A 27,490-nucleotide genomic window follows, 5' to 3' on the forward strand; every position below is an offset into this window, starting at 1 on the left:
TACTACCCTATCTTGCTGCCACCCAATGGGATGAGGAGAAAAGGGAAGAAGAGAACTGGATACACACATTGAACCTCAGAGGTGGGGGTCTGCTTCGTGCATGGGATGCACTCTTGGTCCTGCAGGCCTCCAATGCGTGTCTTTCGGTAGAACCTGTGTTCAGAGCAATTAGGAATGGCAGGGTGATCAAACAAGCAATGCACTTGGACCAGTTCTTCCTGGGAAAGCAGCTCCTAAGAATCTTGCCAACCTGAAAGTAAATGCCCACCCCTCATTCTGAGTTATCTGCCTCTGTGTCTTTTTCTGACTCAGAGACCCAGACACTCTACTTCTTCCCCCATTCATGACACCATGTAGCCAAAAGGCGACCTAATTCCACAAGAGAGGGGTGCACTGCTTTGCTACCAAGTACATCATAACTTCTTTTGAGTCTACAGTGAGATTTACCTTGAACTTTGGTCTTCAGCTGAGAGTGATGATGAAAAAGCTGTCAAGTACTTATCTGTGACTGACAATGTGCTAAGCACTTTATAGAGGTATCTTGGGAAGACACTACTTCTCTCTTCTGGGAGCTTAAACTGAATATTATGTTTATAGGTAGAATACTTCAACTAAGTTCTGAGAAGTGAGGATGGGAGAAACCTCCAATAGCTGGAAAAACCCAGACAAGCTTGGTCTCATAAAGCAGGCTCACCTGGGCAAACAGTCCCCACAGACAGCATTAGAGGTAGCTGTGCAGTTGACCTTCTGAACACGATTGATGACAGCACAGGTGATGCAACTCTGACATCTGTGGTGGCCCCAGCTGCTTTTGTACCTGCGAGGAGGGCAGGCTGTGCAGTAGGCATCTCCACCCTCTCCATAACCGCAATCCTGTAGACAGATGGGAATTGTTAATACTGCTTTATAGGAGCTTGGAGATGGGATCACCTGTGGGACAAGTGGACATGTACAGAGTAGTATTTTGCAACTTGCAACCCCATTACTAAATCATAAAACCAATTCACTAGCTTCCAGCCAGCATTAAAAGATAAAATAGGATGAAATAGAAGAATAATATCAAATATAAGAGTACACAGAATGAAGTAAAGCTAAGTATTTGTATCAGTCAGCATAGGCTATGCTGTAGTATGGCGAAAGTCAAACCCTAAATCTCGGTGTCTTAAAAGAATAAAAGTTTATTTCTCATTCATCATATCTGCCTACCAGGGGGTTCCTGAGGACTCTGCTGTACATAATCCTCAATGGGGTACCCGGGGTTACAGAAGCTTAATTTTTCTGCTTTTATGATGGAAACATTGTGAACTGTGTATAAGCTCTTAAAGTTTTCCCCAAGAAATGACCCATATTGCTTTACTCACATGTCCTTGGCCATACACAGCACATGATCATTAATAACTACAACGGGTACAAGAAAATGCAATTCTACAATGTGACAGAATATGGGGAGCTGAAATATTTGACAAATAGTCATAAGCACTACCCACATCGGTACTGTTTTATAAAAGTTTTACAGATAAAATGCATGAAAGTATATGTTGGGTTGTGATAAAAAGTTATTTCTTACTCTAGGTCATGGTAAAAAATGTTTGAATGCCAATGGTATAGATGAGAGGCAAACACTCTAGCTGGCTCTTATCTCAGCCCTGGTACTAACTTTGGCCATATTCCTTCCCCCGACCCCCAGTTTCTGGGCATCAGAAGTCCCAACACTGAGGAAACTGGAATAAATGCTCTCTAGAGATTCTTAGAGCTGACAGCCTAACCTCAACAGGAACAAGGCTCCTGCCTGATACCAGTCACAGCTCTTTCTCAAAGAAACAACTCTAGTTGTGAAAGGATATTAATTGTATGCTAGTTGTAGCAGAAGCTGGCTGGTTGTTCGCTTAACCTATTCTTTATTTCTCCTGAGAACACCATTAGCCAACATTCCTTAACCCCACTGCAATGAAGTGGGGGCACGTGCATCATTTCTAGCCAATGAAATATGGATACTAATATTGTTTGCCATTCCCAGGCCTGACTCAAAAACATGTCCTGTGTGATACTTAAATGTTCTTCATGCATTCATTTTCCAGTGCATGCTGACACCCCTGGAAACCTTGGAATAAATATATTAAGAATGATAGCAGAAGCCAGATAAAATGGAGGAGTAGGCAGCTTCAAGCTCTTATGCCCCCACAAAAACATAGAAAAACAAGCAGGAACTGTCATAATCAATGTTGTCAGAACTCTGGGAAACATTCAAAGGTTTACATCAACCATGTAAATCTGAAATCAAGAAAAAGGTCACTTGAAAATAATAGGAAAGTTTTCTGCTATTTTTACTTGTACTTGTTACATCCCTCACCCCAGAGCAGTGGCAGTCCTAAAGTAGTGGAAGTCTTTTTTTTTTTTGAGATGGAGTCTCGCTCTTTCACCCAGGCTGGACTGCAGTGGCGCTATCTTGGCTCACTGCAAGCTCCGCATCCCGGGTTCATGCCATTCTCCAGCCTCAGCCTCCTGAGTAGCTGGAATTACAGGCGCCCACCACTGTGCCCAGCTAATTTTTTGTATTTTTAGTAGAGACGAGGTTTCACCATGTTAGCCAAGATGGTCTCGATCTCCTGACCTCGTGATCCACCCGCCTCAGCCTCTCAAAGTGCTGGGATTGCAGGGTGAGCCACCACGCCCGGCCCAAGTAGTGGAAGTCTTAAAGTAGCCTCAGCCTGTATTCCTAGTGTGAGACCTCAGTACCTGATTCCAGAGTGAGCTAAGCAAAACATTGACAAATTACTGTGTATGTCTGTCCCAACCTCTTTGAGGGCTATTTAAAGGACTGATATAAGGTATTTATGTATGTTCCACTCAATTGAGAATGCAGATTGGAAAAGTGATGGGCACTGTTTCAAAATGCTGCAAGGCAAACTAACAAACCACAATGCCTAGGGCAATGATTATGGATTAAGACATAAAACAGACTGTCTGGGAGCAAAAGCTGGGGGAGGTTCCTTTAGAAATAAGGACATTCAAAAGTATCCACATGGAGGAATTTAGAAATGTGTGTGCATACAAGACACATGCTCAGAAAATACTAGTGGAGACCTAAAGCTTACATGTCAGGCTGATCCCTAAGCTAAGTGCACATCTGGCTGTTTAAGCAGTTCCCCAGCACAGAGCCAATCTAAAAATGTGAGAGTAGTGTGTGGCTATTTTTTCTTTTGGTTGTTGTTGTCATTTTTTAACTTTTAGCATTCAATGAAATTGCTGTCCAAACATTAGCTGAACATGAGCTAAATTAACATAGGTTTCAATGACGATACGTGACAAAAAATAGTCTCTATAAAAATAGTTTGGAAAAACACCTAAACAAATGGAGTGCTAGCCTAGGCAACACGGCAAAGCCCTGTCTCTACCAAAAATACAAAAATTAGTTGGGAATGGTGGCATGCACCTGTGGTCCCAACTACTCAGGTGGCTGAGATGGGAGGATCACTAGAGCCCAGGAAGTGGAGGCTGAAGCCAGCAATAATCATGACACTACACTCCAGTCGGGGTGACAGAGCAATACCCAGTCCCCAACAAAATCATAATAACAACAACAATAATAATAATAACAACAGATGGACTACTATAGCCTTCAACAACACAAATCTACAAAAAAAACAAACAAAACCAAAACCAAAAATAAAACAGGAAGAGGGGGAATCTGACTTCCAGAGTTACTTCATTACAATACAAAACTGCCCAGTTTTTAACAACAAAAAAATAAATCACACAGTGTAAAAAGAAACAGGCAAGTGTGGCCCATTAAAAGGAACAAGAAAAAGTAAGAACTGAGACTATTCTTGAGGAAGCCCAGACATTGCACTTAGTAGACAAAGACTGAAAGAACTGTCTTAAATTTGCTCAAAGACAAACATGGACAAAGAACTATAAGAAATCAAGAAACAAATGTATAAACAAAGTGAGAATATTGGTAAAGAAAAATTGTAAAACGGAACCAAACATGAATACTGGAGCTAAAAAGTAAGATAAATGAAATGAAAACTTCACTAGAGAATTTGAGTAGGTAAAAGAAAGAATGAGCAAACCTGAATGTAACACAATTTAAATTACCAAGTCTGAGGAGAAGAAAGTAAACAGAACATAAGGATCTTGTGGAACATCATGCAGGTGACCAATATATACATTATGGGATTCCCAGAAAAAATAGGGAGATGGGGGACAAGAATGAATATTTGAAGAAATAATGGCTTAAAACTTCTCAAATTTGATGAAAGACATAAATTTACCCATCCAAGATGTTCAAGAAACTCCAAGCAGAGTAAACATAAAGAGACCCATGCTGAGATACACTATCAACAAAATGTTTATAGCTGAAAACAAAGAGAAAATATTGAAAATCAAGAGTGAAATTACTTGTCAAGTAAAGGTATTCTCGATAAGATTCAAAGCATATTTCTCATCACAAAGTGCAGACTTAAAGTCAGTGAGATGACATATATAAGTGCCTAAACAAATAAACTGTTAACCAAAAACTCTATATGCAGAAAAAAGTTCTTCAAAAATAAAGGAATAATTAAAATATCCCTAGATAAACAATAGCTTATTGATATCACTAGACCTGACTACAAGAAGAGAGTCCTTCAGGCTGAAATGAACAGACAATGGAGAGTAACTCAAAGCCATGCAAAGAGTAAATATCTCTGGTAAAGGTGATTGCATGAAAAAATATGATTCCACTTATACGAAATATCTAGAATAGGAAAATTTGTAGAGATAGAGAGTAGAGGCTATCAGGCACTTTGGGGAGGGGGAAATTGGGAGTTATTGCTTAATGCATACAGAGACTGTATTTGGGGTAATAAAAAGTCTTAGAAATAAAGGGGTGATCGTTGCATAACATTGTTAATGTGATTAATGCTGCTGAATTATACACTTAAAATGACTAATGCAGCAAATTTGAGATTATATATTTTACCACAATCTTAAAAATCATAATGTAGTATACCAAAAACCATGAATTGTAAACGTAAATGGGTGAATTGTCTGGTATGTGAACTGTATTTTAATAAGGCTTCTTAAAAAATACAGAGCTCCCATAAGCCTGGCTTCCTGAATGGCTGAGAAGAATCTTCCTACTCCCCAACATGGATTGGAGTCACATTCAGGAATAAACCCTTAACCTGTTATGTCACCAAATTTTAGTATTTGTTACAGCAGTTAGTATTACCTGAACTAACATTTAAGTTATACTTTCCCAGGAGTTGGAAAAAGTGAGCATCAGGCAGGCTCTAAATACTCCTTCCATTCTGTCCCTGTGTTTGCGCACTCAGGCTTTACTCAATACCTTGCAGCCTCACTCACAATGATACCATCTACCAATGGGATCTGACATGGGCACTAGCCATTTTACTCATACTCTAAGTTTCTTGAAAAGGCAAAGGGTTTCTTGGAATCTCTGCTACCTTATGTGCACCATTGGAATGGTGATAGCTTCCATATCTGCTTAAAACAGTGAGCTGGAGGTCAAACTATTAGGAAATATAAGGTAGTGATGAAAATCCCTGATCCAAGGTAATGAAGACCTATCTTTAACTCCCACTTCTACTACTGACCAGTGATGTGACCTTGGGCAAGTCATTGAGACTGAATTTTCTTGTCAATCCAATTGGAATTAATGCTATCCAACTTATAGGTTTGTTGAGATTACATGAGCTGTCGAAATGAACAAAGGGAATATCTCAAAGCAATGGAGAATAGCTGGCTTTTTAAATAGGTTATGTTGGATAATCGAATGACAATGTGAAAAATGATAAAATTTGATACATTCCTCACACTATACACCAGAATGAATTCAAAATAGATCAGAAATTTATAGATAAAAATTAAAACCATAAAGTACCAAAACAAAATATAAATAAATTCCTCTTTAATCTGGGAGTGGAGAAATTTTCTCTAACTGCAACACAAAGTCCAGAAGCAGTAAAGGAAAGATAGTTCTAATTACATAAAAATTTTAAAAAGTTTCAGGGTAAAAGATTCATAAGCAAAATTAGAAAATACATAACGAATTAGTAAAAAGATGTACACCATATCACAGACTAAAGATTTATATTCCTAAAATACAGAACTAGTATAAATTAATGACAACCACCTTATGAGAAACTAAACGTATATTCACAGACAAAGAAACACAAACAGCTCTTATTTAGATAAAGGATGTCTCTTAACCAGATACATACACACACACACACACACACACACACAGATACATATATAGCTTTGTGTGTGGGTTGTGTGTAGTGCTTGTCACCATGCCTAGAACATAGTAATCCTTCAATGAACAGATGAACATTAGGTATTGTTCTTCTGGAAAGCAAGTTTTTATTCTATCTATAGCACTGGAATCAGAAGACCCGTGCCTGACTCCTCACTTACTCACTTGCTAGAGAAGGGAATGACAAAAGCAAGCTAGCATTTATTGAAAATTAACCAATAAGTTGAGTGATTGATTGATTAATTGGTTAGCACTCCCTTTTATTTTATTGGTTAACTCAGAAAACATTTTTGAAGCAACTACAATGCATGAGGATGCTATCCTGAATATTGTGACTAAATAATTGAATCAATCAGACAAAAATCCACACACACGCATGAATTTATATACTTGTTTATTCATCATAAAACCTTATAAGGGTGCATTATAATCCATATTTCACAAATAAGCAAAATTGAGGCACCAATTGTTGGCCTGAGAAGCCTCTTCCCCACGGGCCTGCGATTCCCACACACAACTAGAGACAGTGGGCTGCAGGGGGCACCAGAGATTCCACCATAAGTACCCAGCTCAAATGCTTCTTTGTCCTGTGGGTCTTAGATTATTTTCCCCCACATAGGAAGAGGTGGCTGGGGTTTACTGGCAAGTGGTATCCTACTAATAACAAATGGTCCAGTATGGGAAACGTCCTTTGACTCTACAACTCAGACACTTCTTTATGCCGACCTAAATGGACCAAGTGACCTGGCCCAGGAAATCGTTTATACCTGAGGCAGCACAAGATAAACCCCACAGACAAAAAAATCACACTACAAAGGTCCGGGAAATTAAATAGTCTTTAGAACTGCAGCTCACAAATGAGGGCCAAAACCTGTATGCTAAACCTAAACAGATGACTGCCTGCTAAAGTAAAAGTTTAAATAGGACCCTGAGTCTCCTGACTTAATTGACAAAATGTCCAGAACACAACGAAAAACCACCCATGATAATAAGAATAAGGAAAATCACAACATGAATGAGAAAAGTCAATTAAATGACAGCAACTCCTAGATAAAGCAGATGTTGGAATGACTGAACAAGGATTTTAAAGCACCCATAATAAAAATGTTTTAAAAAACAATTTAAAATTATCTTAAAAATAGAAAATCTCATCAAAGAAACAGAAGTTTTTTTAAATAAACAGATGGTAATTATTAAAAATAAAATGACAGAAATTTTAAAAATTCAGTGGATGGGCTTAGTAGTAGAGACAGATGATAGAATCAGTGAACTTGAGGACAGAACAATAGAATTTATGCAATATGAACAACAGGGAGAAAACGACAAAATAAAATAAAATGAACAAAGCCTCAAGAACCTATGAGACTATAAAAAAAATAGAACAATCATATTGTCAGAATCTTATGAAAAGAAAATTTTTAAAATGTTTATCTAAAAATATTTTCAAACAAATTGGGAGAAAACTTCACAAATTTGGTAAAAGACCTACAAGTTAAAGAAGATGAACAAACCCCAGATAGAATAAATCCAAAGAAATGCACACCAATACACATCATAATAAAACTTCTGAAACCTAAATTAAAAAAATATTGACAATAGCCAAGAAGAAATGGCATTACCTATAGAAAAGCACCCATTCAAATGATATGACAGTGGGTTTCTGTCAGAAGCAATGGAGGCCAGAAGGAAGTATTACATTTTTCAAGTACCCTAATAAAAAAACTGTCAACTGCAAATTTATATCCAATGAAAGTAGCCCCAGAAATGAAGGGACACAAAAACATTCTCAGGCAAAGGAAAACTAACAGAATGAGTTGCTAGTAGGCCTACCCTTAAATAATGATAAAGGGAGTTCATAAAACAGAAATGAAATGATTTAAGAAAGAGTGGAAGTGATAAAAGAAGAAATCTTGGAGCATCAGGAAGGAAGGAACACTGGGAGAGAAAAAAATATGGTTGTATAAAATGTACTGTCTTTCTCTTCACACACTTTATAAATCATAGTTGATGACTAAAACAAATTTAACAAAAATTATATCTGATATTCGCGACAATGATATTTAAAAGTGGGGAAAGTAAAGGAATCTAAATGGAACAGATATTTCAGTACTTCACTTGAAATGGCAAAATGTTGATACCAGCTGACACTGAAAAAGTAACATGTGTTAGTTTTTCATGTAATACTCAGAACCACCTCTAAAAAAATGATACAAAGAGATACACTCAAAAACATTACAAATAAATCATGATGGAATCCTAAATAAAATGTTCATGGAAAGCACAGGAAGGCAAGAAAAGACAAATAGAGGGACAAAAAAACCAGAGAAAACAAACACAAAAACAATAAAATGTTAGGCTTAAATCCTAAAATATCAATGATTATTTAAATATAAATGTTCTAAGTAAGCCAATTAAAAGACAGGGATTGGCACAGTGAAATAAAACCAAAGACTATCAAATTGTACTCAATAAAAATTAAATAAATAAATCATTTTTTAATAAATTAAGAAGGAGCAAATTATCATTAAAAATTTATTGAGAATTCTCCTTCAGAATTAGGAGGCAAAGGAAGTTCTTTCAAATGATTAAGGTGCAAAAATTCTTTTGCTATTAACCACTTTTATATCCAGAAAACATTGATATTCTTGATTTTGCCATGATAGCACAATGCTGATCCAAAATTTTGATGCTGATGGTGTTACAATAATAATTATTTGTTTTAGTTAAAATACTAACTTATACAACATAAAAGGGTATTTACCTTAAAACTATAATCAAGAATGGTTTATACTGGGAATGGAAGATATTTAAATTTTAGGAATTTATTAATATATGTCATCAAATTAATACATCAAAGGGAAAATATATTTACAAATCAATAGATGATGCTAAAAAGAAACAAAATTTAAAAGCATTTCTGGTTTTTAAATACAAATATACTTACATTTTAATATATTTTATATAAATGATTTTTAAAATACTCTATTATCTACTATATGTCTGTCTACTTAAGTTCCTTATGTGAGCAGACAAATAACAATAAATAATGAATAGAAAGAATAGAAAGAGAAACAATCAGAAATAGATCACAAAATTGGAAAGGCAAATGGGCAAATAAACACAGTAAAGTTGGTACATTTCCCCTATCAAATAGAAAAAAAGTAAAACCAAAATTCTCATAAAGTCCTCATAAATTAGTAATTAATATTAAGAGGAAGGCATAAAATTAATAGATCAGGAAAATGTCTATTATTCATTTGCGTTTAGGCTTCTGGGACATGGGAATTTGTTGTGGGAAGTCAGGGACTCCAAACGGAGGGCCACAACAGGAATTCTATGCACTGTTGAAAATAAATGTAATGGTAATGGAAATTAGTATAAAAAAAATTCAGAAGTGTTATCTGCTGATATATTTCAAGTCTTAAAATTGTACACATTATTTAGCTTGGCAATTATACATCAAGAAAAATGTCCTGAGGAAATGGTGTTAATTTTCTGCAATGATTTATTTACAGTGATGTTTATAATTCATGAGTAAAATTTAAAAGTAAATAAAAGTAACTTTAAAAAAGGCTGTCAGATGCTTCTAGCTGCTTATTCAAACAATTGCCCCTCTTCTTCTTTACTATAAAAACACAGATTTCATTCTAGGTGGCATGATGACCAGCCTCCAGAACGGATTCTTGATTGGTCTTAATCACACAATCCCATTCTCATTGGCCAGATACTTATTTCCCAGTCTCTATTCCAGCTAGAGATAGCTACGTCACCCAGTTCTGGACCATAAGATATAAGGAAAAATCTATTGGACAGCTTCTGGGAAAAGATTTCTTCCCTATAAAAGGCAAGCTATTTTGACCTTGCCCCGATTCCTGACTTTGACTATTGTATGAAGATATGATGCTTTGAGTTTTGCAATCATGAGGCCACAATAATTAGAACAAAACAGCAAGATGTCCAAAATGAAGGGTGGAAAGAGACTGAATCCTTGAGAACATTGCTGATCTGCCCAACAAGCAAAAAGGCTACCTGTCTCCAGACTTCATTACATAAATAAATATACTTACGGTTCATGTCATGGTTAAATTTTATGCTACTTTCAACTTACTACATCCTAATTGATTCTGAGGTGAAATAATTTGCCCAGAGCAAAGATGGGACTCATGCCCATGTGTATCTGGCTCTAAAGCTTATATATATTACACATATATAAGCTTTAATATCTATTTTAATGTCCAGCATGACCCAACCTCTGGCGATCTTTCCTTGGTATTGGGATCCTTTATCAACCATGTGGGTACCCCACTGTGGGACATAATGCCATGTATAAAAACTTAGAATTAGTGCTTGTATGTCTTGATATCCCTGCACCTTATTCTCTTCATTTTTTAAAATACAAAGGTAGGAATAAAGTGGGCTAGATAATTACTACGTTGTTTTCCAGCCACAGATTCCTGTAACTTTCCAATCCAAAACCCTCCAAAGAGCTCCTAATGCACTTAGAGAAAAATGAAAACTTCTCACAGACCTCAAGCTGCTATCTGGTCTGGTCCATACTTCTCTCTCTGACCTCTTTGTGTACTACCCTCCCTCTCATTCACCATACACTCATTGCACTAACCTTTCTCCTTTTCCTTCAAAATGCCTAGTTCATTTTCACCTTGGGACTCTGCACTAGTATCCTCTCCCCAGAGGCTGTCTCCTTAGGGAGACCTTTCCTTGTTTCATAATCTGAAGTAGCCACCCAGTCACCCTAATTTGATTCTTCTCATATCTTCATATCCAGATTCTTCATTTATCTGTGTATGTGTCTCAATAATTATTTTTTCACTAATAATAGAAGGTAAGGTCTATGAGGGCAAATATTTTTGTCCGTTTTGCCATATCCATGGTGTCTACAACCATGCCTACCATTTTGCAAGTGTTCAATAAGCAACTGCTGAATAAATGAAAATTGCATACAATAGGGTGTGAGTATGCAGAAGCCATCTGCTAGCTGCTTGCTTCTGGCCTCTGTAGCCCCAGCTGCAGCCAAAATTTAATACCACCCCCAAGTTCAGGGACCAACAAGGGATCTGAGGAAAGAACAATTAAGCAGATCCAGGCTTGAAACAAGTAAGTTACATAAAGTCTGTGCTTTGCTGGTCATTTTGTTCTGATCCTTATCTTTAATTGGAATTTTAGACCGTCCGTGGTTCCCTATCCCTATATTCTCCATTGCACAGCTTCCTCAGTAGTGCAGACCCTCTAGAACAGAGGCCTTCTTGGTTCTTCTCTCTTTCTCATTCCTAAGACCTGATATCTGGCTCTTGAACACCCTGTGGTTGGGCCTTGCTTTAGCTGACAGATTACTCTAATGCTGAACAGTCCTCATGTGTCTCTGCATTACACATCTCTTCTTGAAATACTCTTTTATCTGATGGAAACTTCCCTTGACCTTGATCTTGCTAGGGTGACTTCATGCTGGAATCATGACTGCTATTGCATACTCTGTGGATCCCAGGTTTTACTCGCTGAACTGGATCAGTCATAAGTACAGCTGACTCCCCTAATCTTGGCCTCTTTCAGTTGCTGGGCTGGTTCCTAAGATGCAACAAAAATAAGTGTACTGAATAGGAGAACTTACCTTGGATAGCTCCTGTCCAGGACCACACTGTTGGCAGGTGACACACCGTCCCCATTGGTCCCAGTACTCATTTTCTTGGCAATCCATGGTGGGAAGGCTGTGGGTAGAGAACACAAGAACTAGCAAGCTAGTGGGAAGGGACTATAAGTAGTGGCTTCCATGCCACTTGGCTTCTGGGTCCCCTTAATCTATTCTCTAGATCTGAGATAGTGGGGCTGAGGAAGCCAACACAAAAGAGTGAATGCTTATGTAGCTCTGACCATGTGCCATGAGTTCTTGTAAACGCTTTGCATGTAGTAACTCATTCCATTCTCAAGACAATCATATTAAGAATTATTGTTAGCAACATTTTACAGATGAAGAAACTGAGGCAAAGAGACTAAGCAATTTGCTCAAATTCAGTCAGTGGCTATACCAGGAGCTGAATTTGTAAAGAGAGTAATAAGACAAGGAGTTGGCTTCTGCCCAGGGGGTAAAGAATAATCACAATCCCTCATGTGTGAACAGATCATAACAATTTAGAAAGTACTTTCACATCTATTATTATTTGATCTACACAACATCCAAGTGAGGTAAGCAGTATAGGGATTGTCATCTTTATTTTATAATTGAAAAAGCTGGAACATGGTTTCTCTTTGCCAACAGTGGCCTCAGTACCTCTGAGGACCAATAGCTGCCATAGCTTCTGTCTTAGGCAGAATGGGAGGGGAGAATGACACAGCATGTAGACATATTTTGGTGCACAAAGGTGCACAGATAGGGAAACATTACTCAGATAATAGTTCTTGGAATACAGACACATATAGCAGTAGAGCTAGCATTGGACTGAGAATTAGGAGATATGGATTCTATTCCTGGCTATAGGATAGCAAATAATCCTGTTGCTCAGGACGAAGAGGTTTCCTAGTACACGGAACTTTCCGTGCTAAAACTGGAACAGTTCTGGGCAAAGTGGGATGGCTGTTCACCATGCCTGGCTCTTACCCTTTCAATCTATAATCTGGGATGGATCACTTTGTCTTTTCTGGCCTCGGTTACTTAATCTAAGCAAAAGGGATAGAATGTTCTTCACCTACCGTATATAGCTCTTGGGAGGGTTAAAGGAGCTAAGGTCCATCAAACCATTCTAAAGGGCTATACAAAATAAGACAGAGTTAAGTATGCAGAAAGGTTGTCTTCTACAAAGAGGAATTTTAATGAAGGGGCTCAAGTAATTCATAAATGGGGCTTATCCTACTCAAAGAGAAAGGTAGCATGAGGTTCTTTACTTACTCATGACTTCATACTAGGGTGAATTTCAAGTGGTTTCTAAAAGTACCAAAGTCCTTAATGTGTACTCTTAGTCAGAAGAGAGGAGAGTGTACATGTGTACCTTCAGAGGCCACCACTCCTCCACTCAAAGGTCCCCAAAAGCGATAGGTTAAATCATTCTAGATGGCATTCCATAAGTGCACCTTTTTTCCATCATCAGCTGGGCCATTCTTTCCCATTCCTTCATTCAAAGGAAAGGGGGCTACAAGATCCATGTTTGCATAAGATAAACACACTGTCTCTTTTTTTTTTTTTGAGACTGGAGTCTCTCTCTGCCACCCAGGCTGGAGTGCAGTGGTGCAATCTCGTCTCACTGCAAGCTCTGCCTCCCAGGTTCACGCCATTCTCCTGCCTCAGCCTCTCCGAGTAGCTGGTACTACAGGTGCCCGCCACCACGCCCGGCTAATTTTTTCTATTTTTTTTTTAGTAGAGACGGGGTTTCACCGTGGTCTTGATCTCCTGACCTCGTGATCCGCCCACCTCGGCCTCCCAAAGTGCTGGGATTACAAGCGTGAGCCACCGCGCCCGGCCTAAACATACTGTCTTCTGTGCTGATTTGATCGCTGGCCCGTGGTGTTGGTCTCAGTAGGCATGCTTCCCTCCCCTTGCTATGCACTCTTCTCATTGAGAACAAAAAACATCAGTATTCTCATAGCCTTCATGACCAGGAAGTTAAGCACCACAGTAACAGGGCCAGGAAACTGCTCTGGACAACTTTCTCATATCCCTTTTTGCCCACAAAACAGAAAAACATTGGCAGGAACCAAGAAGTAGCCCTCTTCTTGAGCTAAGTTCCCAACATAGACGTTTAAAATCTCCATGACAACTGCTGCTGGCATTTGAGGGTCTGAGACATCCTATTTCATTTGGTTTCTAGAGCTCCACCCACCTAATAAACATCATGTGTCCTAAACCCCAACATGTCTCTCTAACCATGGCTTTGAAACCTCTGTCTAGGCAAGGCAGGCTTGATGCCAAATTGAACAGAGGGCCTTTCTCTCCCTTCTTTTTTCCCTCCCTCCCTTCCTCCCTCCCTCCCTCCCTTCCTTCCTTCTTTCCTTCCTTCCTTTCCTCCTTTCTTTCTCTCTCTCCTTCCTTCCTTCCTTCTTTCCTTCCTTCCTTCCTTCCTTCCTTCCTTCCTTCCTTCCTTCCTTCCTTGATGGAGTTTCACTCTTGTCACAGTGTAATGGTACAGTCTTGGCTCACTGCAACTTCTGCCTCCTGGGTTCAAGTGATTTTCCTGCCTCAGCCTCCCAAGTAGCTGGGATTACAGGTGCATGCCACCATGCCCAGAAAATTTTTGTATTTTTCGTAGAGACAGGGTTTCATCATATTGGTCAGGCTGGTCTCGAACTCCTGACCTCATGTGATCCGCCTGCCTCAGCCTCCCAAAGTGCTGGGATTAAAGGCGTGAGCCACCATGCCCAGCCTTCCCTCTCTTTTTCTCATACTATTTATTCAAAACATACAAATTAAATTATCTTTCATTCAAAGCTTAACAAATTGACTTTATTAAAGAGAACAAAATCATAGATTCTGGACTCTTTTGAAGAGGTCAGGGGGTGTGTGTAAAACTACCTAATAAGGGTTAAATGTCATTATCTAGGGACAAAGTCAGACCTTATATAAATTTTTCCCTGTAATCAACAGTTTCCTGTAGCATATGTAACTGCCTTTTAAAATAAAAAGTAAGAAAGAATAATTATGTTTTCAGAAAATTAGAGTTACTCTGAGGTATTCCATACTGCAGCTGGACACTCTTCCAAAGTATCACAAAGGATGTGGCTGAATCCTCTAAACTTCTGGCTAAGTTGGCAATATATACAGACCTGTAAAGTTCCCAAGAGTAGAGACCACTGCATGCCCAGTGCCTAGCCCTGCACCTGGCAGAGAGTGTGTACCTCAACAGTGCTTACTATTTGTTAGCTTATCAACATGCTACATTCCCTGGACTATGGTTAACTATGCATATGAATCTAGCAACATAGATCATTTCTCTTTAAGATAATGACTTTCCAAACAATAGTAGTAACCTCACTTCAAGAAAAGAGCGAAGCTCTTAGTTAGGGACATGTAGACTTGAGTTTTAATTTTAATTCTGCATCCTCAAACAAATGGTTTTACCTTTGTCAGCATCAGTTTTTTCATCTGCAAAATGGACGTTTAAATAATATACTGCACAGTAATTTAGAAAATTAAATGCAATAATACATATTAAGGGACCAAGTATAGGGCTTGATACATATGAGACGTTTGGTAATTAGCAGGTTCCCTTTCTTCTTTCCTCTTCAGAAGAGTGAGGTTTATAGTGAAGGGGGGGACATTTGTCATTTTTGGGATGTGTGGGGAAGAAAAGGGAAAGGCACCCAAGCTTCTTCACTGACCATTTCAGCTGGAGCATGAAGGCCATGTTTAAGATGGATGCCACTATAGCAATTTTCTCCTCATTAATCGCAACCACCAGTGACCTGATGCTTAAGGAAAAGATTCTCCATGACACCCTCAGTGCCTAAGCCACCTTGGCTAAAAGAAACATTGTTCTAAGTGTTTGCTGGATTTTTTTCATCAAGACATTTCGGTATAGGATTAACTTGGTCAGCAAATGTTTGGAAACTTTTCTGAGACAATTGCCTTTGAAATGGAAGTGAAAAAGAAATAAAATCAGATTTGCAAATATTATTGCAAATATTGCAAAAATTATTTTGCAAGTAAGTGAGGATGTTATTATGGACTTTATGAAATAGCACATCATTTTCCACACAACAGTCCCTCTCACCTCCACAACCTAAGGTTATGGCTGCTCAAGAAAATTTTTTTCACCCCAACTCTGACATGGGGTTGTGTTCTCTTTACAGTACTGAGGGTTGGGGAGAGGAAGGGAAGTGGCAGATGCCTCTTGTCTCAATCCCATGGAGTATAACACATGATGGGGTTCTGATTCTACTAAAGCCCATCACCCACTCAGTTGTACTGTTTGTCAGCTACACCCTGAAATACTTCCTCCAACTTCCCAGCTTGCCCAGAGAATATCTGATCTGTGTAACTCAGAAGTTACACAGATGAGGTAATGTAGAAGTGCTCTAAAAATTCATGTGGGTAACGTGCTGGGATTTTTTCTCTATCTGTTTCTGATTGCAGTACAACATATACAAAGTAAGGAGCACAAAGATTAAGTAAATTAATAAATTTTTACTATGTACATGCCCATGTAAACACCACCCGGATAAATATACAGAACCTTTCTATTACCCCAGCAGGCTCCCTCACGCCCCTTCCCAGTCAATATCAACTCCTCCCCAGGTAATTACAGCACTGGCTTCTATCACTACAATTAGTTATACCTGTCCTTGAAATTCACATAAATTTGAATCATACAAGATGCGCTCTTCTGTTTCTGGTTTCTCTTGCTAAATATAATGTCTGTGATAGTTATCCATTATGTTTTGTATAGCAACATTTGTTAATTACTATTGTTGTGTAGTATCCTATTGTATGGATATACCACAGTTTATATATTTTTCTTGGCAAATATTGGGCTGCTTTTAATTTGAGGCCATTATAAATTGAGTTGCTATACTATGGTTGATGGATTTTTTAAGGAGTGCCAGGAAAATTCAATGAGAAAAAAAAATCATTTCAAAAAAGGGTGTTGGGGAAACTGGATATCCACATGCAAAAGAATCAAATCAGACCCCTACCTCACATCATATACAAAATTAACTCACAATAGACTAAATCCCCAAATGTAAAAGTTAAAACTATAAAACTCTTATAAAAGTTTCTTATAAGAAAACATAATAATTCTGTAATTAATGTTTTTCTTATAAGAAAATATAGGTGTAAATTTTTGTGACACTGGATTAGGCAGTAGTTTCTTAGATATAACAACAAAAGCACAAGCAACAAGAGAGAAAAACAGAACAATGACATGTCAACAAAATTTAAAAATTAAAAATGTTTGTGCTTCAAAGGACATCATCAAGAAAATGAAAAGACAATCCACATAATGGAAGACAAAAATTTTCATATCACATATCTGATAAGAGAATTGTATCTAAATATATAGAAAACTCTTGCAACTCAAAAATAAAAAAGATAGATAATTTAAAAATGAGTAGAGAATTTGAATAGATATCACTCTAAGACTTACAAATGGCCCATAAATACATGAAAAGATGGTCAGTGTTATCAGCAACAAAAGGAATGCAAATGAAAGCCACAATAAAACAACACTTTATATCCACTACCAAAAAAAAAAAAAAGTAGCCGGCCAGGCACGGTGGCTCACACCTGTAATCCCAGCACTTTGGGAGGCCGAGGCAGGTGGATCACCTGAGGTCAAGAGTTCAAGACCAGCCTGGCCAATATGGTGAAACCCTGACTCTACTAAAAATACAAAAATTAGCCAGGCATGGTGGCAGGCACCTGTAATCCCAGCTACTTGGGAGGCTGAGGCAGGAGAATTGCTTGAACCTGGGAGGCAGAGGTTGCAGTGAGCCGAGATCGTGCCATTGCACTCCAGCCTGGGGGAGAAGGATGTGGAGAAACTGGAATCCTTGTGTATTGCTGGTGAGAATACAAAATGATGCAGCCCCTTTGGAAATTAATTTGCAGTTCCTCAACATGTTAAATATCATGTTACAACATGATCCAGCAATTTCACTCCTAGGTGTAAATACCTAAAAGAATTGAAAACATGTGTTCACACAAAAACCTGTAAACAAATGTTCCTAGCAGCATTATTTATAATAGCCAAAAAGTAGGGAAAATCCACATGTTCATCAACTGATAAATGGTAAACAAAATGTGGTTTATCCATACAATGAAAATTATTCAGTCAGAGAAAAGAATGATGTGCTTAACATGTGCAATAACATGAATGGACCTTGAAAACATTATGCTAAATAAAAGAAGCTAGACACAAAAGGACAAATGTTGTATGATTCTATTTACATGAAATGTCCAGAATAGGCAATCAATCATAAACTAGCTTTAGTGGTTATCAGGGCCTGGATAGAAAGGGAAATGGGAAGTGACTGTTGAATAGGTATGTTTCTTTCTAGGATCATGAAAATGCCCTGGAATTAGATAGTGGTGAGGGTCGTGTGACTTTGTGAATATGCTAAAACCAGTGAATTATATACTTTAAAGGGGTAAATCTTATAGTATGTGAATTATATCTCATTTTAAAAGATGGTTCTTTAGCTTTATTTAATACTTTGAATTTATTATTCCAATAGGATACTGCTTAAGTTAGCCCCCAAAAAATGTTAAAGTTGCTATGAATATTTTTATACAGGCCTCCAAATATAATTTGATTAATCCAATTTCTCACCCAAACTTATCCAAGTATGTGTTGTATATACATTGATTGTGTTTACAAGGGCCAACAAGTGGCAATATGACTAGAGTTATCCCCTTATTTTGCCTGTCTGTCATGTGACTGCTCTTCCCATCCATCCTCCTGTCCTAATTCCTCAAAAAATAATGCAGACGATTAAGAACGCAAGCAGACAGGAAACAGGAGAAACAATACAGCTGACATCAATAGTAATCCCCAAATTAGCTCATCATGCCCTGAATAATTGATGTTGGCCAAGTTTCTGCTGGATGCGAGGTACCCAGGCTGCTGGGGGTGCAGCTGCTTCTTGCTGCAGCTTGTGGCTGCTGCTCTTCTAAACTTGTACACATGCCTGTGGGGTGAAACATGCTCTCTCTATGTAGTATGGGTAGGCAGGAAAGAAGGACATGTCTAAATTAAGAACTCAGTACTTCAGGATATTTGCTTTTCCTGGACAATGCAGGAGGTGTGGGATTAAAAACAGTGAAGAAGACAGCAGATGGTCTCCATGCCTTGCCCATTCCTCTCCTGTGAGCCCATCCATCCACCCACATGCACAAGACAGAATCAAAGAAGTTGCTTAACGTAGCCTTGAGAACACAGCTTTCTTGAAAATCAAGCTTCTAAACTGTACAGTGTCATCATTTCCAGATGCTTGGCCTGTAATTCAAATGTTGCTTTACCTTTTGGTGTTGGCACTCAGCCTTTCCGTTTTCTGACCTGACCCAAGGCCACTTCTATCCAAGGTTTATATTGTCTATAACCTCCTTCCAAACTATCAAACATCATATCTTCCTTCTGCCCCACTATTTGTAAAGTTTGCGTTTCCTGTTTTAGCTCAGCATAGTGAATGGTCCTAGTCCTAGCTCTGCCATCAGGAGAATATCCCTTCCCAATGCTGGAATCAAGTTCCCCATTCATACCACGAGGGAGTTGGTTTGGCTAACCTCTTAGACCAGTGGTTCTCAGTCTTGGTTGCACCTTGGGAGTGCCAAAAAATAGTGACACCTGGGTCCCTCCCCTAAGATTCTGTTGTAGTTAGTAAAAAATGTGGCATGAGCACACAACATTTTACAGTTCACCAAGTGATTATCATGTGCAGTCAATGTTGAAAATCACAGTTTTAAGGGCTCTTTTCTTTTAGCTCTGATCTTGTCTGTTTCACCTGAAAATAAAGTGCAGTCAGAAAAAAAGGTTTTTCTGTGTCTCTCCCCCATATTCAGAGAGAATCTGTTGAGGGAGAAACCTGGGGCCTACCCATTTTTTCCTAGGGAGAATAGAAAATAAAGATAAAGGGGATAAAACATGTTAGATTATGTCATTTCCAGCCTCAAAAGCCATTGATGGCTCCCTCTTTCACTCATAATAGCACATAAGCCCTACATAGCTTTGGATATAACTTCAAAAACGAATGGGTATGTAAAAACATAAAATATACACAGTGATGTATGGCATATAATAAACGGCTCATATTTAAAAAAAATTAAGTTCTTATAATGGCCAATGGAGACCTTAAATGATATGCCTACCTCAATTTCCCCCATTATTTCTTGACCTTATGTTCTACTACTCTTTTCCTTATTGTCTTCACTCCACCCATGCTGGCCTCCTTGTTGATCTTCAAACTAACCAGAAATGCCTTCATCTTAAGGTCTTCACATCTGCTGTTCCCTCATGCAAGAATGTTCTTCCTCAGATGCCTACATGGCTACTTCTCTCATCTTCTTCAGTTCTTTGTTCATATACAGTCTTCTTAGTCAGGCTTCTCTGACCACTCTCTCAAATTTTCACCTTCTTTCCAGAGTTCCTATCCCCATTTCCAGTTTTATTCTTTTCCATAGCACATATGACCTTCTGACATATCATAAATCTAATGTACTTTATTGCTTGTTTCTTCCCCAGTTAGAATGTGAATGCTATGAGACCATGGTACATATTGTGTTTGCTACTTCATCATCAGTGCTTACAATAGTGCCTGGCACACAGTAGGCATTAAACTAATATTTGTTGAATCAGAAAATGGTGAAAATCTACAGAATACTGGGAATACTCTCCTGTCTGAGTAAAAGGTTTCACAGTTTATAAAGGATTTTACATCAATTAGCTCAACAGATCACCATCATATCCCTAGGAGGAAGCTAGGGATTGTTATGAAAAATTAATAAATTTGGACAGGCGCAGTGGCTCCCACCTGGAATCCCAGCCCTTTCAGAGGCCGAGATGGGTAGATCACATGAGGTCAGGAGTTCAAGACCAGCCTGGCCAACATGGTGAAACCTCGACTCTACTAAAAATACAAAATTGAGCCAGGTGTAGTTGCATGCACCTGTAATTCCAGCTACTTGGGAGGCTGAGGTACAAGAATTGCTTGAACCCAGGAGGCTGAGTTTGCCATAAACCAAGATTGTGCCACTGCACTCCAGCCTGGGCAACAGAGCGAGACTCTGTTTCAAATAAATAAATGAATAAATACATTAAAGAAGAAGATCACATGATGAGGAAGGAACAGACAGATCTGAGATCTTACTCAAGATCTCAGTAAAGAAGTAGAACTGGGGGATCATCATGGCAGACGGGAGGCAGGACTAGATTGCAATTCCAACTCGGATGGACAGAGCAGTGTGAGGAGGTTTGCATCGTGCATTTTAGCTCCAGGACGACTGAAAGAACAAACCAGGGATCTTGAGAGGACCTACAGACACTCTTAGGAAGTGGACTGTTCCTGCAGGACCCAAGAGACACTCCAAATACTGTGAGCACGCCAACAGCAGAAGTGGGAAAGGGAGATCCTCCATTCCTTAACACACACCCGCACTGGGGAAACTAAAGGTCTAATTTGCAGAAGAAGTTTCTGACTTTACCTGGAGCTGAGTCAATTTAGAGAGCTGAGCAAAATATAGGGGTAGAGGAAGCAGCGGGAAAAGCCCCAGGAGTTTGCTGGGTCCCCAAGCAGGCCTGGAACCACAGGGAACCTTCAGAAGGGTGGCCAGAGGCAGAGGGGAAAATGCCACGGGGAAAGGAAGTCTCCAGCTGAACTTTGTAACAATTTGAACCAGGAGAGAAGCATCCTGGCCAGAACTTGGGGTAGGGCATGAATCTGGTGTGGAGACTCTACAGGAGTGGGAAGAACCAAAGCCCTTTTCCTTCACAGCTGGGAGGTGGGTAACCTGGGGCAGGTTCTCAAGCCCTACTCAACCATTGCCTGGAAACAGACTTGGGACTGTTATGGGAGCACAGTGGGAGTGAGACTGGCCCTTTGGATTGCATGAGAGCTGGGTGAGGCCTGTGACTGCCGGCTTTGACCCACTTCCCTGACCACCTGCATGACTCAGCAGAAGCAGCCATAATCCTCCTACGTACACAACTCCATGGATCTGGGAACCTCACCCCCACCCCCACAGCAGCCACAGCAAGACCTGTCCAAGGAGAGTCTGAGCTCAGACATGCTTAGCCCCACCCCCACCTGATGGGCCTTCCCTACCCACCATGGTAGCTGAAGACAAAGGGCATATACTCTTGGGAGTTCTAGGGCCCTGTGTACTACTGGTTCCTCTCCATACTACCAAAGCTGATGCTCTCTGAAAAGCACCACCTCCTGGCAGGAGGCCAACCACCACAAAAATAGAACATTAAACCACCAAAGCTAAGAACTGTCACAGAGACCATTTCATCCCCTGACACCTCCACCGGAACAGGTGCTGGTATCTACAGCTGATAGACCCATAGATGGTTCACATCACAGGACTCTGTGCAGACAACCCCCAGTACCAGCCCAAAGCCAGATAGACTTGCTGGTTGGCTAGACTCAGAAGAGATATAACAATCACTGCTGCTTGGCTCACAGGAAGCCACATCCATAGGTAAAGGGGGAGAGTACTACCTCAAGGGAACACCCCATGGGACAAAAGAATCTGAACAACAGCCTTCAGCTCTAGACCTTCCCACTGACAGAGGCTACGCAAATGAGAAGGAACCAAAAAAACAACTCTGGTAATATGAAAAAACAAGGCTCTTTAACACCCCCTAAAAAATCACACTAGCTCACCAGCAATGGATCCAAACCAAGACAAAATCTCTGATTTACCTGAAAAAGAATTCAGGAGGTTTGTTATTAAGTGAATCAGGGAGGCAACAGAGAAAGGTGAAGCCCAATGCAAGGAAATCTAAAAAATGATACAAGTGAAGGGACAAATATTCAAGGAAATAGATAGCATAAAGAAAAAACAATAAAAACTTCAGGAAACAATGGACAAACTTTTAGAAATGCAAAATGCTCTGGAAAGGCTCAGCAACAGAATTGAACAAAAAGAAGAAAGAAATTCACGGCTCAAAGACAAGGTCTTCGAATTAACCCAATCCAACAAAGACAAAGAAAAAACAGAATAAGAAAATATGAACAAAGACTCCAAGAAGTCTGGGATTATGTTAAACAACGAAACCTAAGAATGATCAGTGTTCCTGAGGAAGAAGAGAAATCTAAAAGTTTGGAAAACATATTTGTGGCAATAACAGAAAAACTTCCCCGGCCTTGGTAGAGATCTAGACATCCAAATACAAGAAGCACAAAGAACACCTGGGAAATTCATCTCAAAAAGATCATTGCCTAGGCACATTGTCATCAGGTTATCTAAAGTTAAGACAAAGGAAAGAATCTTAAGAGCTGTGAGACTGGAAGGGAAAGGAAGAGAAGGGAAGGGGAGGGGAGGACAGGGGAGAGGAGGAGAGGAGAGGGGAGGGGAGGGAAAGGGTAAAAGCACCAGGTAACCCACAAAGGAAAACCTATCAGATTAACAGCAAATTTCTCAGCAGAAACCCTACAAGCTGGTAGGAATTTGGGCCCTATATTCAGTCTCCTAAAAATATACGACTATCAACCAGGAATTTTGTATCCACTGAAAGTAAGCATCATATATGAAGGAAAGATACAGTCTTCTTCAGACAAACAAATGCTGAGAGAATTCACCACTACCAAACCACCACTACAAGAACTGCTAAAAGGAGCTCTAAATCTTGAAACAAATTCTGGAAACACATAAAATAGAACCTCTTTAAAGCATAAATCACACAGGACCTATAAAACAAAAATAAAATTTAAAAATAACAAAAAAGCAAGATACACAGGCAACAAATAGCACAATGAATGCAATGGTACCTCACATCTCAATACTAACATTGAATGTAAATGGCCTAAATGCTCCACTTAAGAAATACAGAACTGCAGAAAGGATAAAAACTCACCAACAAATTATGTGCTGCCTTCAGGAGAATCACCTAACACATAAGGACTCACATAACCTTAAAGAAAAGGGATGGAAAAAGGCATTTCATGCAAATGGACACCAAAAGTGAGCAGAGGTAGCTATTCTTATATCAGATAAAACAAACCTTGAAGCAACAGCACTTAAAAGAGACAAAGAGGGACATTATATCATCATACAAGTCCTTGTCCAACAGGAAAATATCACAATCCTAAACATATATGAAAATAATACCAGAGCTCCCAAATTTATAAAACAATTACTAACAGACCTAAGAAGTGAGACAGACAGCAACACAATAATAGTGGTGAACTTCAGTATTCTACTGACAGCAGAGACAGACAGCAACACAATAACAGTGGTGGAGTTCAATACTCTACTGACAGCACTAGACAGGTCATCAAGAGAGAAAGTCAACAAAGAAACAATAGATTTAACCTATACCTTGGAATAAATGGAATTAACAGATATATACAGAACATTTCATCCAACAACCGCAGAATACACATTCTATTCAACAGTGCATGGAACTTTCTCCAAGATAGGCCATATGATAGGCCTCAAAACGAGCCTCCATAAATTTAAGAAAACTGAAATTATATCAAGCACTCTGTCAGACCAAAGTGGAATAAAACTGGAAATCAACTTGAAAAGGAACCTTCAAAACCATGCAAATATATGGAAATTATATAACCTGCTCCTGAATGATCACTGGGTCAAATACAAAATCAAGATGGAAATTAAAAAAATTCTTAGAACTGAATGACAATAACAACACAACCTATCAAAAGGAAACAGCAAAGGTGGTGCTAAGAGGAAAGTTCATAGCCCTAAACACCTACATGGAAATGACTGAAAGAGCACAAACTGACATTCTAAGGTTGTGCCTCAAGGAACTAGAGAAACAAGAACAAACCAAACCCAAACCCAGCAGAAGAAAGGAAATAACCAAGATCAGAGCAGAACTAAATGAAATTGAAACAACAAAAAAAACATGAAAGATAAATAAAACAAAAAGCTGGTTCTTTGAAAAGACAAATAAAATTGATAGACCATTAGCAAGATTAAACAAGAAAAGAAGAGGGAAAATCCAAATAACCTCATTAAGAAACAAAACGGGAGACATTAGGACTGACACCACTGAAATACAAAAGATCATTTCAGGCTACTATAAACATCATTACACACATAAAGTAGAAAACCTAGAAGAGATGGATAAATTCCTGGAAAAATACAACCCCCCTAGCTTAAATCAGGAAGAATTATATATCCTGAACAGACCAATAACAGGCAGAGATATTGAAATGGTAATTAAAACATTACCAACAACAACAACAAAAAAAATCCAGGATCAGATGGATTCACAAGTGATTTCTAGAAGACATTCAAAGAACAATTGGTACCAATCCTTTTGACACTATTCCACAAGATAGAGAAAGAGGGAAGCCACCCTAATTCATTCTATGAAGGCAGCATCACCCTAATACCTAAACCAGGAAAGGACATAACCAAAACAGAAAACTACAGACTAATATCCCTGATGAACATAGATACTAAAATCCTAACACAATACTAGCTAACTGAATTCAACAACATATCAAAAAGATAATCCACCATGATCAAGTAGGTTTCATACCAGGGATGCAGGGATGGTTTAACATACACAAGGCAATAAATGTGATATACCCCATAAACAGAATTTAAAACAAAAATCACATGATCATCTCGTTAGATGAGGAAAAAGCATTCAACAAAGTCCAGCATCCCTTTATGAATAAAACTCTCAACAAAACCAACATACAAGAGACACACCTCAATGTAATAAAAGCCATCTATGACAAACCCATAGCCAACATAATAGTGAATGGGGAAAAGTTAAAAGCATTCCCTCTGAGGACTGGAATAAGACAAGCATGCCCACTCTCACCACTCCTCTTCAACATAGTACTGGAAGTCCTCGCCAGAGCAACCAGAAAAAAGAAGGAAATAAAGGACATCCAAACTGGTAAAGAGGAAGTCAAACTGTCACTATTTGCTGACGATATGATCATTTACCTTGGAAACCCTAAAGACTCCCTCAGAAAGCTCCTAGAACTGATAAAATAATTCAACGAAGTTTCCAGATACAAGATTAAAGTACAGAATTCAGTAGCTCTCCTATACACCAACAGCGACAAAGTGGAGAATCATATCAAGAACTCAACCCCTTTTACAACAGCTGCAAAAAAAATAAATAAATACTTAGGAATATATCTAACCATGGAGGCAAAAAACCTCTACAAGGAAAACTACACAACACTGCTGAAAGAAATCATAGATGATACAAGCAAATGGAAACATCCCATGCTCATCGATGGGTAGAATCAATATTGTGAAAATGACCGTACTGCCAAAAGCAATCTAGAAATTCAATGCAATTCACATCAAAATACCACCATCATTCTTCACACAATTACAAAAAAAAAAAATTCTAAAATTCATGTGGAACCAAAAAAGAGCCCACATAACCAAAACAAGACTATGCAAAAAGAACAAATCTGGAGGCATCACACTACCTGATTTCAAACTATACTATAAGGCCATAGTCACCAAAACAGCATGGTACTGGTATATAAATAGGCACATAGACCAATGGAACAAAATCGAAAACCCAGAAGTAACCCCAAATACTTGCAGCCAACTGATCTTTGACAAAGCAAACAAAAACATAAAGTGGGAAAAGGACACCCTTTTAAACAAATGGTTCTGGGATAATTAGCAAGCCACATGTAGGAGAATGAAACTGGAATGTCATCTCTCACATTATACAAAAATCAACTCAGGATAGATTAAGGACTTAAACCTAAGACCCGAATCTATAAAAGTTCTAGAAGATAACATTGAAAAAACCCTTCGAGACATTGGCTTAGGCAATGATTTCATGACCAAGAACCCAAAAGCAAATGCAACAAAAACAAAGATAAATAGCTGAGACCTAATTAAACTAAAGAGCTTTTGCATGGCAAAAGAATCAGTCAGCAGAATAAACAGACAACCCACAGGATGGGAGAAAATCTGCACAATATATACATCTGACAAAGGACTAATATCCAGAATCCACAATGAACTCAAAAAAATCAGGTAGAAAAATCAAACAATCTCATCAAAACGTGGGTTAATGACATAAATAGACAATTTTCAAAAAAGATATACAAATGGCCGACAAACATATGAAAAAATGCTCAACATCACTAATGATTGGGGAAATGCAAATCAGAACCACAATGTAATACCACCTCACTCCTGCAAAAATGGCCATAATCCAAAAATAAAAACAGTAGATGCTGGTGTGGATGTTGTGAAGAGCCAACACTTCTACGCTGCTGGTGGAAATGTAAACTAGTACAGCCGCTATGGAAAACAGTGTGGATATTCCTTAAAGAACTAAAAAGAATCATATATATATATACACACACACACACACACACATATGTATATATAGACACACATGTGTGTATATAGACACATATATAGACATATATATATACACACACATATATATATGGATGAGATTCGAGACTATTATTCTTAGTGAAGTAACTCATGAGTGGAAAACCAAACACTGTATGTTCCCACTGATATGTGGGAGCTAAGCTATGAGGATGCAAAGGCATAAGAATGATACAATGGAGTTTGGGGACTTGGAGGGAAGG

The 27,490-nt window shown here is 38.7% G+C and overlaps 1 protein-coding gene across 6 annotated transcripts in view; it reads right to left on the reverse strand.

The window, feature by feature from the left end:
• EDA2R (ectodysplasin A2 receptor) overlaps nt 1–27,490 on the reverse strand; it is a 45,487-nt gene that overhangs the window by 9,955 nt on the left and 8,042 nt on the right. For 3 of the 6 annotated variants that reach the window (XM_063635141.1, XM_063635140.1, XM_055268265.2), the window contains exons 2-4: nt 11,889–11,985; nt 695–873; nt 68–153 (exon numbers count right to left, since the gene is read on the reverse strand). In XM_063635141.1, the coding sequence (XP_063491211.1) occupies nt 68–153; nt 695–873; nt 11,889–11,975 (352 nt within the window). In that variant the 5' untranslated portion in view covers nt 11,976–11,985. The remainder of the gene's footprint in view (nt 1–67; nt 154–694; nt 874–11,888; nt 11,986–27,490) is intronic. The other 3 variants (XM_055268270.2, XM_055268269.2, XM_055268268.2) reach the window with 1 other exon arrangement.

Source organism: Symphalangus syndactylus, chromosome X, assembly GCF_028878055.3.
Source record: "Symphalangus syndactylus isolate Jambi chromosome X, NHGRI_mSymSyn1-v2.1_pri, whole genome shotgun sequence".
Classification (NCBI taxonomy): domain Eukaryota; kingdom Metazoa; phylum Chordata; class Mammalia; order Primates; family Hylobatidae; genus Symphalangus; species Symphalangus syndactylus.